The sequence below is a fragment of the Zonotrichia albicollis genome, chromosome 7 (assembly GCF_047830755.1).
Source record: "Zonotrichia albicollis isolate bZonAlb1 chromosome 7, bZonAlb1.hap1, whole genome shotgun sequence".
Taxonomy (NCBI): Eukaryota; Metazoa; Chordata; class Aves; order Passeriformes; family Passerellidae; genus Zonotrichia; species Zonotrichia albicollis.
In genome coordinates, this window is record NC_133825.1 from 46,443,418 (window position 1) to 46,463,305 (window position 19,888).

Consider the following 19,888-nt stretch of genomic DNA (forward strand, 5'->3'; position numbering starts at 1 on the left):
ACAAATCTCCTGGATTTAAAATTCATTGGCAGCAAATTGCTGGAGACTGAAACAGGGTTTGAGGAAGTTTCATGTTAAATTTGCCTTGTTGACCTTCACATATGTCATCTTATCTTTGTCTTCTCTAGTGACAGCAAGAAGTCCAACAACTACCGAGTACAAGACTAGTGAGTAGAATTTATCAAATTGATACTTTATATAAGAGTGATAGATTTGTGATGCAATCCAAAAGCATTGGGACAGAGATCCATCACCTTCCTGGGCGTGCCAGAGCCCTGTCCTGCAGGACACCTCTGATCTCTTGGTGCCACCTGGAGGCTTTCCATCAGCCCTGGCAGGCAAAACCTGCTTTGACCCAACCCAGCTCCTTTGAGTGGATCCCCACAGATTTCTGAATATCCAAGTTGTTACAGATCTCCCCCTGCTTATGGGGGATTTATTCTGCTCCCTGTCCCTCTCTTCCAGCTCAGGGTCTAGGTGGCCTGAGAAAATGGCCCCACTTCAAGGCACTCTCTGGGCCACTTGAAGTTCTGGTGGGCTCACAAAGTGTGTTGATGGTTAATGAGAGAAAACAGTGCTGAGGTTGACTAAAATCGACATAAGTCTCCTGCATCTCAAGTTTGTTGGCTGCAAATTGCTCAAGACTGAAACAGGGTTTGAGGGAGATTCATGTTAAATTTGCCTTGTTGACCTTCATATATGTTATCATATCTTTTCTTCTCTAGTGAAAACAACAGGTACCACAACAACTACTGAGTTCATGACAAGTAAGTAGAATTTATCAGATTGTTACTTTATATAACAGTGATAGATTTCTGACCCGATCCAAAAGCAGCGGGACAGAGATCCATCAGACTTCTGGGCAGGCCAGAGCCCTGTCCTGCAGGACACCTCTGATCTCTTGGTGCCACCTGGAGGCTTTCCATCAGCCCTGGCAGGGAAAACCTGCTTTGACCCAGTTGGTGAAACCAGCAGCGAGGTGTTGGTGGAATGAGTGGTGTTGGGGATGGAAGGGAATGAGAGGGAGCTTGGATGTGGTGGGAATGTCAGCAGAACCTGGGACAGGGAGCTTTTGGAGACTCCCTTTCAACCTGCAGCTGTGCCCGATGACAATAATGAGATGTGCAGCCTCCCTTGTCACTGGCCTTGTTCTGACCACCTCCCCCGATATTTTATGTCCTCTTCATTTCTGTTGAGGTTTTGTTTGCTTGATTTGGAGAAAGAGGCAGTTTGTCACAGCCTATTCTCATATCGGTAGCAGAGCCATCAAGAACCAAGAGATTCTTGTTGAACGTGCTTTTGTGTACAGGTTTCCCCCTGGATTATGGGGGATTCATTCTGCTCCCTGTCCCTCTCTTCCAGCTCAGAGAACCTGGGGACCTGAGGAAACTGGTCCCACCTTAAGGCACTCTCTGGGCCACTTGCAGGTTCTGGAGGGCTCACAAAGATTGTTGATGGTTAATGGGAGAAAACACTGCTGAAGTTGAGTAAAATAGGCACAAATCTCCTGGATTTAAAATTCATTGGCAGCAAATTGCTCGAGACTGAAACAGTGTTTGAAGAAGTTTCATGTTAAATGTGCGTTGTTGACCTTCACATATGCTATCATACCTTTGTCTTCTCTAGTGACAGCAAGAAGTCCAACAACTACCGAGTACAAGACTAGTGAGTAGAATTTATCAAATTGATACTTTATATAAGAGTGATAGATTTGTGATGCAATCCAAAAGCATTGGGACAGAGATCCATCACCATTCTGGGCGTGCCAGAGCCCTGTCCTGCAGGACACCTCTGATCACTTGGTGCCACCTGGAGGCTTTCCATCAGCCCTGGCAGGCAAAACCTGCTTTGACCCAACCCAGCTCCTTAAAGTGGATCCCCACAGATTTCTGAATATCCAAGTTGTTACAGATTTCCCCCTGCTTATGGGGGATTTATTCTGCTCCCTGTCCCTCTCTTCCAGCTCAGGGTCTAGGTGGCCTGAGAAAATGGCCCCACTTCAAGGCACTCTCTGGGCCACTTGAAGGTTCTGGTGCGCTCACAAAGAGTGTTGATGGTTAATGGAATGAAACACTGCTGAGGCTGACTAAAATCGACATAAGTCTCACGTTTGTTGGCTGCAAATTGCTCAAGACTGAAACAGGGTTTGAGGGAGATTCATGTTAAATTTGCCTTGTTGACCTTCACATATGTCATCTTATCTTTTTCTTCTCTAGTGGCAACCACAGGTCCCACAACAACTACTGAGTCCACGACAAGTAAGTAGAATTTATCAGATTGTTACTTTATATAACAGTGATAGATTTCTGACCCGATCCAAAGGCAGTGGGACAGAGATCCATCAGACTTCTGGGCGTGCCAGAGCCCTGTCCTGCAGGACACCTCTGACCTCCTGGTGCCACCTGGAGGCTTTCCATCAGCCCTGGCAGGGAAAACCTGCTTTGACCCAGTTGGTGAAACCAGCAGCGAGGTGTTGGTGGAATGAGTGGTGTTGGGGATGGAAGGGAATGAGAGGGAGCTTGGATGTGGTGGGAATGTCAGCAGAACCTGGGACAGGGAGCTTTTGGAGACTCCCTTTCAACCTGCAGCTGTGCCCGATGACAATAATGAGATGTGCAGCCTCCCTTGTCACTGTCCTTGTTCTGACCACCTCCCCAGATATTTTATGTCCTCTTCATTTCTGTTGAGGTTTTGTTTGCTTGATTTGGAGAAAGAGGCAGTTTGTCACAGCCTATTCTCATATCAGTAGCAGTGCCATTATCTCCTGATCAGGTCAGGTGAAAGCAGCAGACAGAATCAGAGAATTGTTCCAGATGAAAAACACCTTTAAGATCATCATTCCAACCATTAACCCAGCAGCCCCACGCATCTGCATGTCTACATGTGCCACATTTGCATGTCTTTTAAATCCCCTGAAGGGATGGTGACTCCACCAGTGCCCTCGGCAGCCTGTTCCTTCCAGGAGGAGATTTCTCCTTATCTCCTGTCTGGCTTGAGGCTATGTCCTGTTATGGGGGAGAAGGGACTGACCCCAGCTGGCTGCCACCTCCTTTCAGTGTAGCTGTGGGGAGCAATTGGGTCCCCCCTGAGCCTTCTTTCCTCCAGGCTGAGCCCCCCCAGCTCCCTTAAGTGGATCTCCACAGATTTGTGAATATCCAAGTGGTTACAGGTTTCCCCCTGGATTATGGGGGATTCATTGTGCTCCCTGTCCCTCTCTTCCAGCTCAGGGAGCTGGGGGATCTGAGGAAAGTGGTCCCACTTCAAGGCACTCTCTGGGCCACTTGCAGGTTCTGGTGGGCTCAGAAAGAGTGTTGATGGTTAATGGGAGAAAACACTGCTGAGGTTGAATAAAATAGGCAGAAACCTCCTGGATTTAAAGTTCATTGGCGGCAAATTGCTCAAGACGGAAACAGGGTTTGAGGAAGTTTCATGTTAAATTTATCTACTTGACCATCATATATGCTATCTTATCTTTTTCTGCTGTAGTAACAACAAGACCTCCCACAACAACTGAGTCCACGACTTGTAAGTAGAATTTAGCAGAATGTTACTTTATGTAATAGTGATAGATTTATGGTTTTGTCACAGTATTTATGGTTGGGAAGAAATCAGTATGATTAAAAAGCTGACATTTTCTTTAGGGTGGGGATGGCGAATATACATGAAAAGTAAATTATCTGGGATGGAGGAATTTGGGGATGGCTTTGCTCTCCAGCAACCAGCCTCCTTGATAGAATGAAAAAGGTCTTCTGTCACTTGTGCCTTCAGTGGGATCTTCACTCATTAGAGGAAGGGTAGAAAGCTCTCATATCTCCCAAAGAATTTTGTCCTAATCCTCTTGCTCTCTGTGTGTTTTTTTTCTCTGCTTGTTCTCCTCCACAGTTCCAATCATAGCTGATGGTGAGTCTGTCTGCCATGGTTGTTGTCCCAGCCCTGGGCACAGGGTTGTGACGTGCCTGCCCCAACCTCTCCATCCCACAGCATGGGAGCTGAGCAGGGTTCCAGTCCTGGGCTGTGCTGCAGGTGGATGCAGCCATGCCCAGGAAGGCTGTGGGATGTCATTCCCTGGAGCCAGAGCACCACTGTGCTGACCAAGGGGTTTGTGTGTCTCCAAGAGATCCACCTGAGGCTGAGCGGCGGCCCCAACGAGTGCGCAGGCAATGTGGAGATCTACTACTTTGGATTTTGGGATAAGGTGTGTGGCTACCTGTGGGACATGCAGGATGCCCAGGTGGTGTGCAGGCATCTGGGCTGTGGCTTCCCTGAGGCCATCATGTACCCCTTCCCTCCGAGCGACTCCTACTCCTCCTACCTGTTCACTGAGATGAACTGTACGGGCAGTGAGGTGCTCCTGTGGCACTGCCCCTTCAAATACCAGTATGGTGGCTGTCACCATGAAGCTGCTTCTGTCATCTGCTCAGGTGGGTGTCCGTGTTTTGGTGCCATTTTCCTGAAAAAAAACAGTCTGGATGCAGGTGGGATGAAGGCTGCCCAGCTCTTGCTCTGTGCTCAGCAGGGCAGCAGCAGGTTGTGGGTGCACAAGCCTAATGCAGATGGAGCATCAATCTCATGTTTGCAGACTGTAGCTGGGAAATGTGGGGTTTGGGCATCACTCCTGCACAGAGCAGGGTGTGATGAGAGGGGTGGATGCCATGGGACAGAGAGAGAGAAACGGCAAGCATTTCTCACAGCAGCTTGTGAAAAATTTTAGGTAGCTGGAAAGATGTGATAACCTGTTGACTACAAACAATTTGCAGGTGCTGTTTTCCTACTTTATTTTTCTGTTCTTCTCAAGGACAGTGAGTGAGAAAGGTGTTTCTGTTAGTTAGCCGATAGAATAGAACCTCTTGTACCGCTCTATAAAAAACATGTGGTTCTTTTGAATAAAGCCTTCTTTGCCTTTTCTATGATCCTGCCTCTCGCCTGTCCCTGCCCTTACCCTGGCGCACGAGTGACAGAGAGGGGTGGTTTTTAGTCAGGCCTTCCTCCCTGGGTCCCTCCATAACTTTCCATAAAATTAAATATATGTAGGGCAAGCCAAGCAGTTCTAGTGCCTCACACCCTCTAATTTTCTCCTTCCAGACTCGGGAATGACAGTGACTCCAACAACAGGTAACCAGAGATTTCTATTCACATATGGGTTTTCCATGGGGTTTTCTTTCTCTGGGATGCTCTGTGTAGGCTGCACTTACTGACCCTGGCTAATGTCCCTAACATTCAAGGAGATGTGGGATTGCTTGGGATCATTTGGGATTGAGCAGCCACTTTTTCTGTGGGAGAGGTTTGGCACTGGTGTTCATGGTGCTGCAGTGGGGATGACCTTGGGCAAGCGCTGGTGCTGTTGGCACTGCAACCATCTCAGTCCTGCCACACTGCAGTGCTGCCTGTGGGCTTTGGCTTTCACTGGAGTTCTGTGGGGTTCCCATTGGAGAGGGGGGACTCCCAGCAGGATGATCCTCTTGGGCAAAGCACTGCTTGCTCACCTGCTGCTCTCTCCCTGTAGAACCAGCTGTCTCCGGACCGATGGCCACCATGCCATGGAATGCCACAGGTATGTGCAGAGGAGCTGTGGGGTTGGACTGGCTTCTGCCCTCCATTATTTCTCACAGAACCATGGGATGATGAAGTTGGAAGGGATCTCTGGAGTACATCTGTTCCTACCCCCTGGCTAAAAGCAGGATCAGCCATAGCTGGCTTCCCAAGACCGTATCTAGAGAGCTTTTGGCTATTTGCCACCTCTGTGGGCAACCTGTGTCTGTGCTCAGTCACCCTTGCAGGAAAAAATTGTCTCCTGATGTTCAGAGGAAATTCCCTGTGTTTCAGTTTGTGTCCATGGTCTCTTGAGGGGCACCACTGGAAAGAGCCTGACTTCTGCAGAAGGTTGGCTCCCAGCAGGTTTTATTTCTTAGGAAAAATGCTGGGAGTGAACCCTGCTGATTCCTCCCTGCAGCACTGGGTGCCTCCAGCTCAACCTCCCCTCTGGCACTGACCACATTGTTGTCCAGAGGGGTTCAGGGGTCTGATTTTCTCCTTCCCACTGGACAGCCAAACCCATGGACCTGGGTTTCTTTATGAGCTGGGCTGGGGGGATGCAGGGGTGATGTTTTTGGGTGCCTGGCAGGGAGGGTCTCTGTGGGGCTGTGGCAGAGCCTCCTTGGCAGGGCCTTGCCCTTCTCTTATGGATTCTGGCCATGGAATAAGATCTCTCTGCCCTTGCCTGGGCTCTGCTCTTTTCCTCAGGGAACTACTCCTGTGGTGGCTTACTGCAGGGATTGTCTGGCACCCTCCAGAGCCCAGGATACCCCAACTCCTACCCCAACAACGCCTACTGCGTGTGGATCATCCGTCTGTGGGACCCGGCCCGCAGGATCCAGCTCCAGTTTACGGATGTGGAGTGAGTCCAGCCAGGCTCTGGGGTGGCTTTGTCCCCACTGTGGGACCTTGGCAGCCTCTGCCCAAGTGCTGGGGTGAGGTGGGAATGAGGCTGCTGGTCCCTGCAGCTGTGCTCAGACAGATCTTCCTCTTATAGTAGAGACAGGCCAGGGTATAACGTGCTCTGACTCCATGATTCAGAATGCTGAACAAATTGCTTCATTAAAACTATATTGCGATACATTAATACTATATTATAACTAAAGAGATACTAAAGATACTATACTACTAAAGTTACTATGCTAAAGAGATATTATACTAAAGAATATAAAGAAAAACCCAGACAGACAGTCATGTCTGAGACAGCCAGGACACAGCTTTGAGTGATTGGCTAATCACTCAAAACAACTTTCACCCATGTCCAATTAACCAAATCACTTTGGGTAAACAATCTCCATAACACGTTCCACATGTGCAAAAACAGGAGCAGTGACTAGAGATAAGAATTGTTTTCTCCTTTGAGGTTCTCACTGCCTTCCCCAGGAAAACTCCTTGGGGATTTTGTGCCTGCTGCTGTCACTACAGAGTACGACACGACGCAAAGCACCAAGACTCCATCAGAAGGGAATATAAGAGAAATTTATTACAGCAACAGGTTGCTTTTGTAGTTTTTCGAGATATTTACATTTACTTAACAGACACATTCACTGCCCGTTGGTCATAAGAAAGAAACAAAGCTCTCAATAGGTGAACAAGGAGCCATGTCATTCTGTGTGCCAGCTAGAGTCCATATCTTTTAACTTTCTCCCTTTCATCATGTTGTCATGGTGACTCTCGGGGTCTCTAGCTGGTTAGAGTGACCCCAAGATGTGTCAGAAAGTCTCTTTTCCCAGCTTGGCAGTTGAAGGAGTCAGAACTCCTAATTTCTTGGTCTCAAAGTTGTTTACTATTCCTTGTCTATAAAATTTTTTCTCCTGTCCAGACAAAGTCCTCTCAGCAAGACAGAGGCACTCTGCCAGCCCCCAGGTGGTGTTATCTTTTTATACTAATAACTACATGTACAATATTTACAATTATTTTCCAATACCTATCACCTATGTTAGACAGTGAGCTTCTACTCTAAATCAATCCAAAAGTGTCAACATCAGAGCAGAAGACAGAGGCCAAGAAGGAGAATGGTGGGACACACCCAGATTCCTCCATCTTGTCCCCTGAATCCCAATTCTAAAAACCCCAAAAATTTATTGTTCACCCAGTGATAAATTCACTATCATTCTACTTAAACTGTTGTGGCTTGTAATAAAGTTGGTAATAGTTTTTTCTAAGGGCTAAATCAAAGGCACAGGGGTCTTGGGCTCTGTGCCCCCTGGGCAGGGGCTCGAGTCCTCCAGGGCAGACAGAGGAATTTCCTGGGTTCCAACAGGTGACAACCTTGGTGTCTTTCTCAAGAGAGACATGGGGCTTTCCTGATCTTCAGGAGGCCTTCTCTGGCTCACAAGAACAGCACAAAATGCCTTTCCTACATGCTGCTCTCTGTGAGGAGAGCTGAGGCCACATCTCCTCCCTGCAGGCTGGAGGCCAGCAGCTGCTCCTATGATGCCATCGAGGTGTTTGATGGAGGCTCCCCCCAGAGCAGGCTCCTGGGCCGTGTTTGCAGGAACGACAACCGTGTCTTCAACTCCTCTGAGAACCAGCTCACCGTCCTGTTCCGCAGCGACGGCAGCGTCACCAGGAGGGGCTTCCACGCCTACTACTCCTCATTTCTTGCCTTCAGTACCACCATGGGTAAGACCGGGACTGTCCTCTACTCTTTGCCAGGGCAGGGGCTCAAGCTCAATCACAAAGAGCTTCTGACGGCTCTCAGCACCTTGTGGGCATCCAGACCCTCTTAGAGGGGACACTTAGAGGCATCCTGGCTCAAGGGTGGTTTTTCAGGAGAGGATGGCTATGAAGCTGCTGCCAGACACTGTTTCTGTGCCTGGTGGGCAGGAATGGGACTCTCTCCAACTCCCCCTGTGCTGCCACTGAGCTATCATCCATTTTCCTGCTCTGTGCTGTAGGCAGAGGAATTGATCAGCCCTGGCACATTCATTGCTGCAGAGGCCAAAGGCTGCTTCTTTTTTTTCCAAAATAAAGTGAGCTGATGTGCTCAGCCACAGTGCAGAGAACTCCTTTTGGCAGCTGAGGCTGGCTGCTGCTCTGTCTGCAGTGCCAGGCTCCCTCTGAATGGCAGCAGCACTTTCTGATTGACCATCCCCTCCTTCCAGTTTGGTGTCACCACAAACATGCTGAGGGTCCCAAACATGCTGAGGGTCCACTCCACCCCACCCTGCTGACCTTTAACAGAGGAGATCAAGAGCCTGGGCTGGTGGGTGGAGAGGGAGGGCTTGGAGCCACACAGGGACCCACCACATGTCCAGGCAGTGATTGTGGGTCTGGTGTTGCAGTGTCCCTTCAGGGGCTCTTCTGGGGAGGGCTGACCCCCAGAGGGCTGTTTCTCTTAGGCAAAATGCTGAATGTATTTTATATTTCTTATCACCTGCTGCTCTCTCCCAACAGCTCCCAATACTTCTACTGCGTCACCAACTTCAGGTAGGTTTGGAGGACTTATTAGTTGGATATTTATCACTTTTTTCTTTTGAAACAAAATTATTTTATTTTTTTCCTCCTCCTTTTGGTCATTAGCAATTGTAATAGGGGATCCTTTTTCAAGGAAGAGCTGATTTCCACAATTCCAGCCTCAAAACTATCCAGTGCTGTGGAAAATATTTGTGTCCTGCTAGTGCAGGCACTGCAGATCAGCATTATAAAATCTGTTCAGCATGTTTAGCATCTCCTAACCTGCTTTCAGATGTGTTTGAACCCAATGGAGAGGCCACTGGAGCTGATTGAAGTCACTGTCTCTACATTTAGACATAAACTTCACATATATGTACTCCAAACGCAATCCTAAAGGTGCATAGATATCTTTTTATTCTTGTATTTTTCTCTGCAGAAGATTATTCTTGTGGTGGCTTGCTCTCCTCTTCATCTGGTACCTTACAGAGCCCATTTTACCCCAGAAACTATCCAAACAATGCTGACTGCGTGTGGGAAATACAAGTAGAAAGCAACTTCCGTGTCACGCTTACATTTACAGATATTCAGTAAGTAGAAATTTATTATTTGGGAAGGTGAACATATGGGACTGACAACTTGGACTTACTAAGCAAAACCTACTTGATTTCAAGGATCTTTATCAAAGCTTTTAGTATATCTGGAGAGGGAAAATATATTAATTTTTGCTTATTTAGTCAAAAACATGGCTGGCATTTACTGAGACAGAAAGTGGAGGCTGTAGTTTCTCTTCCAAAGGTTTGACAGTCATATCTATCAAATGTATTCTTCTGCTACAAAGAGCTAATCTGTCTAAAACCCAAACTAACAAGCAAACAAAAACAAAAGAACATAAAAACGAAGCATAAAACTAAATAGCTACGTTGCTTGCCAGGATGGAAGGTGGCAGATGCCTCTCAGACTACGTGGAAATTTATGATGGGCCCCTGCACAGCTCTCCTCTCCTTGGGAAGATTTGTTCTGGTTATTACCCCACATACACATCGTCCTCCAACCTGCTGAGCGTCCGCTTCCACAGCAACTCCCGATACACGTACAGAGGCTTCCAGGCCAACTATCACTCCACTCCTGCTGATGACAGCACCAGTAAGTTCATCTTTAAAGCAGAAACATGCTTTGCAATTATTATCTAGTTTGCTGGTTGTTAATCTTGTTAGTGTTTTAAATTAGATTTTTAAAATTTAAGTTAGATCTGTAGTGGTTTTGTGGAGGTTCAAGTCCATGGTTTGGATTCTGAGCTTCTTCTGCCATATCAGCTGCTTCTGCAAAAAGTGGTGTTTATTTAATCCCCTGCTTACAACCTTTTTTGGTCACTTCACTGAGCCTGTGACATATTTTCTTTGCCATCCACTAGCACTGCTGTGTTTGCCAGACTACATGCACGTGGTTGTGAGCAGATACTTCCTTCAGTCCCACGGCTACTCTGCTTGGAACCTGACCCTGAACGACCCCCTTTGCACACCCAACATCACATCAAATTCTGTGTCATTCGACATTCCGTACACTCGCTGCGGCACTGTCAGAGAGGTAGGACTGAATGTTTCAACAAAATGGGCAAAAACGGGAGGATATAAAAATTCAAACAGGAGAATTTGCTTTGGAAACCAGCACAAATTGAAAACTACCTGGCACCTGCAGGGACTGGAAGTGTCCTGGTGATTGTGGGTTGTCTCCCTGTCTCCTGAAGGATATTTGCACTTGCATTCCCTGCCTCTGCAAACAGAGCATTCCCTTACAGCCTGTTACCCATCTCCAAAGGAATAAGCTGTGGAAGGATACAAGTACTTGGCATTTTCAAGGTCCCAGGCTGAGTGTGATAGCTATAAAAGTTTCAAAGCTTTCACTAAACATGACTAATAATGTCATAGCCAGATTTCAGCTAAATATTATGCCAGACCTGAACCTTCACGTTCTAAATGTTGTACAGGTAGTATTTAATTCTGTTATGTCTTCATTTATTGTGAGTAGTTTTCTAGGTCAAAATTGTGGGCACTGAATATCACATGAAGATTACAGACTCTTAGCTTGAGAACAGAAATTACTAGATTCAGACTTTTCCACATCAGACTTTCTGGGAAATAATGTTTTCACAGTGCACATTGCTGTAAGGATACAGCAAAGTTCAGAATGTATAGTAGGGTACCTGAATATATGAGTTAATTTTATATTTTATGTGCCAAACAGGGGAACAACGACACAATCAGCTATTCCAACACTATTAGAGGGTCCTCTTCTGGTACATTAATCACAAGAAATAGAAATCTTCTCTTGCATGTCAACTGCAAGATGCTCCAGAACACGTGGGCAAAAACGATGTACGTCGCGGATGACAACTTTGAAGTCAACGAAACTCAGTATGAGAGATACGATGTCAACCTCACATTTTATAACTCCTCAAGCTTCTCAAGGCCAGTGTATGACTCACCCTACCGTGTTGGCATCAACCAGAATTTGTTCCTACAAGCTTCCCTGCACAGCTCTGACCCATCCCTGGAGTTATTTCTGGACACTTGTGTGGCATCTCCCACTCGCCACAACTTTACAACAAAGTCCTATCCTATAATCGAGAATGGGTGAGTTCTTATGAATTACAATTACAGATAAAACTGCCTTCAAATTCCTGCATCTCTTTTTAATTTTTATTTTTTAATTTAATGGAATAGTGTAAATATAGCGTACGATAATGGCAGCTTTTAATTAATTAATGGACAAGAGCATTCAGGGTTTACTGGGAAAAGGGAGATGCACTGACCCAAAATATAACAAACACGCCACAGCTTAAAATAAAAAGTAGACCAAATGGCTATGGCCAGTTTGCGATGGATATTATAATGATTATATATTTGTAATTATAATAGTTTATTTTTATTTTTTACTTTATTACTAATTATCAAATTACATTATTAAATTATAAATTATTAAAATTATTAAAAATAATTATTAATTAATTATTATAAATATTAATTTTTAGAAGGTAATAGTGAAATGCCTCAGGTAAGGTTAATTTACCTTCACAGAATCATACAAACACCAGGTATCAGACACACGACAGGCTGAGGAAAGGCAATGTGCTTGAATTATGCAAAAAAAGGGCATTTTGGTTTTCCAGCTTGCAGCTTTCTGAACTGTTTTCACTATGATTAAAAATCACTTCTCATGTGTGTTTTATTGCATGTAAATGACTGACTGCAGTGTGTATTCATGAGAGGGTTTTTTTTTTTTTGTTTCTTTTTAGGTGTGCCAAAGATCCCACCTATGCTACGTATTACTCACCCTTCAGACACACCCTCAGGTTTAAATTCAATGCCTTCCAGTTCATTCAGAGCAACCCAGAGGTTTACCTGCAGTGTGAGCTGGTGGTCTGCAGGGCCTATGATTATTCCTCCAGGTGCTACCAAGGCTGTCTTCGAAGGTCCAAGAGAGAGGCCAGCTCTGAGAAAGAAAGTGTGATTGTTGTTGCTGGCCCAATACAGCTTTGGAAACCTGAGATAATGGATGAACTCGGGTCTGAGTAAAACTGTCTCCTTTGACAGATAGCATCATCAAATGCCAATTGAATTCTGTAAGAAACCATGCTGCAAAGTTGCCAGAAGCTCTAGAATAAATATTAGGAATGTGCTCTCTGACTCATGCCTGTTAATCCCACTTCACATCAGTCGTCCCCATATAACAGAAATGCTACCTCAGCAGTTCTGTGGGGAGTGATATTTGTGATTTTTAAGCTTTTGGTTTGTTGTTTGCTTTTGTAATGGTAAAACTGGAATGTCGAAATTGCAGTTTAGGTTCTATAAACAAGCTCTATTAATGTACACCTGAGTCTGGATGTATTAGAGTGCAAGAAGTCTGTTAATCTAGAACAATATTTTCCAGCATTTTTTAAGGTTTGGGACATAACACAATGAGGGATAAAGCATGACGAGGTCTTTTCATCTTTCCCAGAGCTGAATTCATTTGTCATACAGGAAAACCTGAATTCAGCTGCTGTTCCATCTGATGTTTCCTGAGCATAATTTAATTTTTGCTGTCAGCCCCTGGCAGTTCACAGAATCACAGAATGTGGAAGGGATCCATAAGGATCATCCAGTCCAGCTCCTGTCCCTGCAGAGGCACCCCAGCAATCCCACTCTGGCAGTGCTGTCCAAACTCCTGGAGCCGTGGAAGCCTCAGGGCTGTGCCCATCCCCTAGGGAGCCTGGGCAGTGCCAGCATCTCTGGGGAAGAACTTTTCCCTGAAATCCAACTAAACTTCCCTGCCACAACTTCAGGCCACGCTCTTGAGCCCTGTCACTGGCCACCAGAGTTGGTGTTGTCCTTCACTTCCCCTCACAAAGAAGCTTCAGACCATGATGAGGGCCCCCCTCAGTCACTGCTCTCATTCTGGATGGGCTTCTCTTGAAGCAGAAAATGAAGAAAGTGATTCCATACAGATTATGTAAACCTTGCTAAACACCTGGTCACATTGTCTGAGTAGCTGGGTGGTTTGAGAAATTTTGTAGTACTGAGTAATATAATTGATGATTCAAGATTAAAACCCAAGTTTGTCTGGCTTTCCTTGGTGGAGGCTCACTTCATGAAAAGAGGTGGGCTTGACCTAACTCAACACTGAAGAAGCCAAAAGATCAGGGAAAGTTTAGCAACCCACAGATAGGTTGCCACCGTCCTGGCTTAGAGCAAATTTGGGATAGAATCCCCAAAGGAGCTCCAATAGAAAAGCAAATTCAATCGGCCCCTCCCCCTAACCGGTCCAGGAGAATATACCTCCTTGGAGAAAAGTGGAAAAAACCTGTTTATTAAACTATAAAACCTAAACAATATTAACCAATAAAACCCCTTGCCGCTCCAAAAGAGAGACAAACTGAGAAAGTCCCTCCCCAGGTTGCAGCTCAGCTCACTCAGTCTCTGATCAGTCCCTCAGTGCTGGAAATGTCGAAGGCCAGGCCCGGCCTGGTGGGCCTCAGGTGCAGCTGCCGGTGCTTCCCTGGGTGTTCAGGCCAGAGCATGTTAAACAGGGCAAAGAAAAGGGAAAAAACCCCACAATCCAAGGAACTTTGCCTCAGCTAGATAAACTAAAAACAATAAAGAGCTCTGTCTCACTGTCTGTCCATCCGCAGACAACACAGTCAGGAGCAGGAATGTGGAGGAGTGACAGCAGTGTCTGAAAAAAAACTGTGCGCTTCTTCTCTGCCCCCTTCACTCTCTGCAACAAGTCTTAAAGATACAAAACTTATTATTCAGCATAACAAAACGAGACGATTGGGGATAAAAACATCATATAGTCAACCCAGGACACTACCCTGCAATATTAGGCTTTCTTATTTAATCACAGCACATGAACCATAAAATCCCTCTTCTCAAGATGCATATCATGTTTCTGCCAGTGAAAAATACAGCCAGATCTGCTGATAGATCAGCACAGCAAAACATCCTGTGCCTGTAACACCTAATCCTGAGTGCCATCATGTGGCATGTACAGGGAGCCAGCACTGCTGTGGCACCTCAAACCCCAGGTTCAGTTTCGGGCCCCTCGCTGCAAACTATCACTGAGGTGCTCGAGTGTGTCCAGGGAAGGGCAGGGAGCTGGGGAAGGGTCTGCACCACATAAGGAGTGGGAGCTGGAAATGTGTTCAAAACTTCCCAAGGGAAAAAAGCTTAGATCAGACTGCAGTGCCTTTTACTTTTCGTGTGCCACAGTGATGAAGTAATTGCACCACAGCAGGAGGAAATTTTTCAGTGGAAGGGTCCTGAAGGGGAAGAGGGCTGGGAGATATCGTGGACTGAGGACTGAACCGGATGGAAGTTTAATGACACACAAGGGTTTCATATTTGTGACTTAAGCCAGTGGAGTAGCTAATGGTTTCTGATGACCTTCTGTTATCATGCAACCACAACCTACAAAATTGCAGCAAAACCCCACACAGCTCCATAATTTCCCCCTCTATTAAATAGTGGTGAATGAATAGAAAACATATCAATGTCCCCAAAGAGGTATTTGCACTGTCACATTGGCATTAAGGCCTGAAGTTCTCCTCACCATTCCTTGACTATGCATAAGTCTTCTCCAGTTCTATATAAAATCTTAAGTTTAGGGCAAATGGTGTAGTCCTTTTAGTGCTCTTAGTTAATGTAAATGATGATTATTAATAAATTACATCTACTCTCATATGTTTGCTTTTTAAGCATGCTTCCCTGAAGTGCTCTACCAAATCTTATTTGAAAAGGGTTGTATTGACATTTATTTCTGTCACTTCAGTAAAAACCCACATTATTATTATTCTTAGCTCAAGTTCTTGGTTCAAAACGACACCAATCTTGCTACACTGTAGGGTGGCAGTTACAAAGAGAACAATGGAATAAGTCAATGGCTATTGTCTCTTTCTTTTTGAAGGGATGACTCACCCATCCTTATGAAGGACAGAGTAGATTCATTGTGTTGTTGTATTCACATGGACCAGGGAACACCAAAGCCAGAGCTGCAGCACAGTGAAATCCTCAAGAAAAGCATCTAGGTCAGGGATGAGGATAGGATATAGCAAGAGATGAGATGCACTAAATTCTAACTTGCAAACACAATGCAGAATCTTTCCAGAGTACTTTGAATATTTCTGTGGATCTGACCTGTTCTGGGTCCATATTTGTTGAGCTTGAAGTCAGTCTAATATATCTGAATATCAGTGAAAGTCATAAAAATATATTCTATATCCTCTCATTTTAAGATGTCTCCACCACCATTCCCCATTTTGTTCTTTCCATTGTATTTAGATAAATAAACCAATACAAAATTCATCTTCTCTGACCAAGAGATGTTTGCTGAAATTCCTGGCTTAGGCAAGCAAGTCTTGCCAGCTTGTTCCAGCAGGCTGTGAGCCCTTGGCCAGCCAGTGCCTGCCCATGAATTACAGTGCAGCCAAATTCTGGGCCATAAATTCTTAGTTATTTCTATAACAGCAAACACAGCATGGAGCCCACTGAACAGACCTCATCTCTGACTTTGAATGGTAAAGAATAAAACCTGCTGCTTGGCCATGCCCTGGTTGTGCCAGGCTGTGCACTGTGCAGGAGGGTGTGACACAGGTTTCTGGCTTGGTTCTGGGGAGTTTTCCAGTGTGGGGGCTGAGGTATGTTTGCCCTCAATATGTACCATCATTGTGAAATTTACCAACTGAGAGCTTCACTCGAGCAGTGAGTAGTTAAGCAAATATCTTCAGGATGGATTTCCAGAAGTGTGTTGGAGGCCTATCATGCAGAAGTTAGGGCAAACACTTAGCTGCCCCGGTGGTTTACAAAGAATTTGGGAGACTAGTCATAGTAGAAAAGTTATGCACATAACTTATTTAAACATTTGCTAATTCAAATATTTTATTTTAATGGTTTCTTTTGGCTCACAGTTAAATGTCAATGCATATTTGCCATCGTGCAATATTTAATACAGCAATATATGTGTAAAATTGGTTTCCTTTGCTGTGGCAAAATCTACTAACTTCTCTTCCCAGTCTATGAATTGTTACAGAATGCCTTGTGAAGAGGGGGTAATGTGAGATGTATTTACAGGTGTCATTGCCCACTCATTCAGTAAATACTGCTGCCTCACATGGTCAGGCGTACAGCATCCCTCACACCATAAAAAGCACCCTGGCAGAAATTACCTGCCCAGTTAGGTGGGAAAAAAAAGGTAAATGTGAATGGAAATGGCACATACAACACTTTGTTTTCCATCTTGCTACCTGTATGATTCAGGGAAAATAAAACATGCAAAACAGAAAACTAGATTGTGTTGCACCGAGTACTGGACTGCAGATAGAAATTTCTTTTGTTCATTGGTATTTTTTCTTTGGTGCAGATTTTGATTATTAGAGCTGCACATTTCAAAGATAAACTGCCTGATTCTTCTAGATCTTTGTTTACTGCAAGGAAGAATTTAGAAAGTACTAATAAGTTTAAAGGTTTGTGACAGATACAAACAAAAATCTAGTTCTACTTTAAATGACAAATCAAGGCACACAATTTATACAAAGGATATAAATTACTGGGGCCTTGATTAGAAAAAATACAAAACCAGTAATCCCGCCTTTTTCATTATGGCTCTTCGGGGTTTTTCCTGGTTTTTGAGCTTTGAAAGAACAAGTTTCTAGAACAGACAAAGCATGGGGCAGCACACATAGATATCTTCTGTCCACGGAGTTTCTGGGAAGACTTTGCTGGGCTGAGTGGGGAAATTATCAAATCCACTCTTGTTTAGAAATGTAGACTTACATGTTTGGGAATCACGACCTTCAGTGCAGTTGGCTTCTTTAGGATAAAGAATATTATGTAAATTTAATGTAGCTTTTCTTTCCCTGAGGACCACAGGTGTTTCTCTCCACATAAATAGACTTGAAACACAAGTACTGTGAGACATGGTACCACAGTCATATCACAAAAAGGAATTCTTACTGTATTAGCTTTTGAATGTCCTTAAACCCTATATATACAGAAATTTAGTGACAAGGGTCTTTTAATCCACTAACATTACAAGTAAATACAGTTAATTATTTTTAAAGTAGCTTAATTCAGCTTTTTTTTTTTTTTGCATTTCTGTATTTAAGCAGAAGGAATATTACTTTAAGATGATTTCTTTTTAATTTTGATAATTTCTGTGAGGTATATAGGATGAACAGAAATCCTTGACACAGATGTAATATTGTGGCCAAGGAATTCGTTTCAAATACATTTTCAAAACTCATGGGTTATTAAAAGGCTTCAGAAATATGTAATTCTTGCCAAGCTGTGAGAACAAAGGAAGAAATAATCAGGCTGGCAAAAGGCAGACATAGAAACACACTCTTGGAAAGGTAAAAGAACAGGCAAAAGCATTGGGACAAGATGGTGTATATAAGGTCAGTTTTATCTTTCTGGAGAAGGACTTTGAAGTTTATAAGATTGTACCATCTTTAAAGCATCATAAAAGTTGAGCAAGAGATTATAAACTGATTGGTGATGAGAAGTAATTACCGTGGAACTGTTAAATGACTGATTCCTTTTCTGTTTCTTGCTTTGAAAATACCTTTCACACAGACAGGAAGATGTTGTCTTATATATCAAGAGTTCTGTTATCATTTTAGTGCAAGAGTTCCATAGCCTCAGAGTTTCCCACCTCCTCAATGTTTCTTGTAGGCAGCTCCTCTAAGCACGGACTGTTCCTGGTCCTTGCAGCAGCCACCTGACTGCAGTTCCTACCAATCCACTCTTTTATAACACTGTTCTTATTTGCTACAGGTGTGGCCTGTTAACATCAGGCCTGCTCCTAATCTTTAGTAATTGGTTCAGCTGCAACTCTTTGATAAGATTACATTCTACACCACCTTCATTTACCCATACTGTATCCCCCTACAATAATGCATATTCCTTTCCTCTATATTTCCCTTAGGTTTAGATGTCCACCACAAAGCCCCCAGCAGCAGCACAACACCTCTGGTGGATTCTCTCTTTTGAGCCCCAGTAGTTTTTCCTGCATTTAAGCATTTTTGCTCATGGAGAGCTGACTTTCCTTGAGCCACTCCCTTTGGCAACTGGCAGCATTCTTTCCTTCCTGCTGGTCCTGCTGGCCTAAAGGCAAGGTCAGGGCAAGAAGGTGAACAGATTAACACTGAAGAGAGCTGGAAGTCTTGGAGCCAAGTTGCTTTCTGTGTTCACACCACCTCTTCCAGGAGCCACTTGTCCCAGACTCCCCCAGTCAGGTGTTTTTTCTCTCAGTAAAACTCAGAAAGGAAACTGAAACATTTAATGAACACTACAGCTAAAAACACTTAAAAGAACTAAGAGTGATATGAATAGAGGAGTATAAAAAGGGGGTGGAGGTCAAGAGCCAGGTTTGAGGATCAGGAATAACACAGTAGGAAAGAATTCAGCTGCAGGGTCACTAAGGCAGGCACAGATATGGCCCAGTAAGGAGCATCCCCCAAAGTTATTCTCACACTCTCTCCCAGAAGTCCTTCAAATACAGGCGGTTCTGGCTGCTGGGGACATTCTCTCACTATGTGACAAAAATACACGTGTCATGTCCCAAGGAAAGTGCAGGTCTGTTCATACAAGGGGTTTTGAGGCTGTGAGACCCAGGATACCATCTGAATGTCAGACTCAGGCATGGGTGGTGTACAGATAGATTTCACCTGAATATGGCTTTTCATAAAACATCTGATATTTATTTTTGCCTCTTTCTTAGGCTTAAAACTGAACAGTTTTCCTTTTGTGGGGGCAAAGCAAAGGAGACTAAGAGAAAAAGTCTGAGTGCTGGGTGCTTCCCAGGTGGGGTATGGCCCATCTGGTGCAACACAAAATGAAAAGGGACAGATATGGGAATTGAAGTCCTGCAGAGCATTCCCAGGCAGATACAGAGACTGATTTTGTTCAAGTTCCCTCTTGCAAGAAGCAAATGACAGGAAACCAGTACAGAGTGTTATTGTAAGTAAGTCTTCTTATTCTCTGTTAAACTGAAAGAAAATGATTGATCAATGAACACAGCAGGGCTTTCTATAGTGTTTAACAGCTCTGAGCCACTAAAAATGACAACTGTGATTGAAAAATTCAAGAGTTGCTTCATTTTGATTGAAATTGAATAAAAATATTTGGTTTTTAATCCAACTATAACAGTATATTATATTGTTCAATATATTATGTTCAATATATTATATGTTGAATATATTATATTGAACACTTGCTCCAGCAAGCCACTGACCTCTGAAAAAACAGGTTATGCATTAATTGAGGTTGATATTCTTAGACAAATGTCTTAAAGTTTCCTGTGTCTCAAGGCTTTTGACCACAGTAAGACAAATTTGACCCCATGTATTTTATCTCACTAATCAGTGGTCAAGAGCCAAGGCAAAAGTTTTATTTATTCCTGATGTGATATATATATATATATA

At 44.2% G+C, this 19,888-nt stretch overlaps 1 protein-coding gene and 1 long non-coding RNA gene across 2 annotated transcripts; both read left to right on the forward strand.

The window, feature by feature from the left end:
• Nucleotides 1-4,952: 4,952 nt before the first annotated feature.
• Nucleotides 4,953-6,389, forward strand: LOC141729716 (uncharacterized). Its single transcript, XR_012581156.1, has 3 exons — nt 4,953-5,112; nt 5,504-5,551; nt 6,241-6,389. It is a non-coding gene; the product is annotated as an uncharacterized LOC141729716 (long non-coding RNA).
• Nucleotides 6,390-7,882: 1,493 nt separating this feature from the next.
• LOC102062452 (scavenger receptor cysteine-rich domain-containing protein DMBT1-like) lies at nt 7,883-12,593 on the forward strand. The gene is made up of 7 exons (XM_026798969.2): nt 7,883-8,157; nt 8,932-8,964; nt 9,368-9,518; nt 9,863-10,074; nt 10,343-10,515; nt 11,173-11,561; nt 12,224-12,593. The coding sequence occupies exons 1-7, from the start codon at nt 7,896-7,898 to the stop codon at nt 12,501-12,503; spliced, it is 1,500 nt and encodes a 499-aa protein (XP_026654770.2). The 5' UTR covers nt 7,883-7,895; the 3' UTR covers nt 12,504-12,593.
• Nucleotides 12,594-19,888: the final 7,295 nt, after the last annotated feature.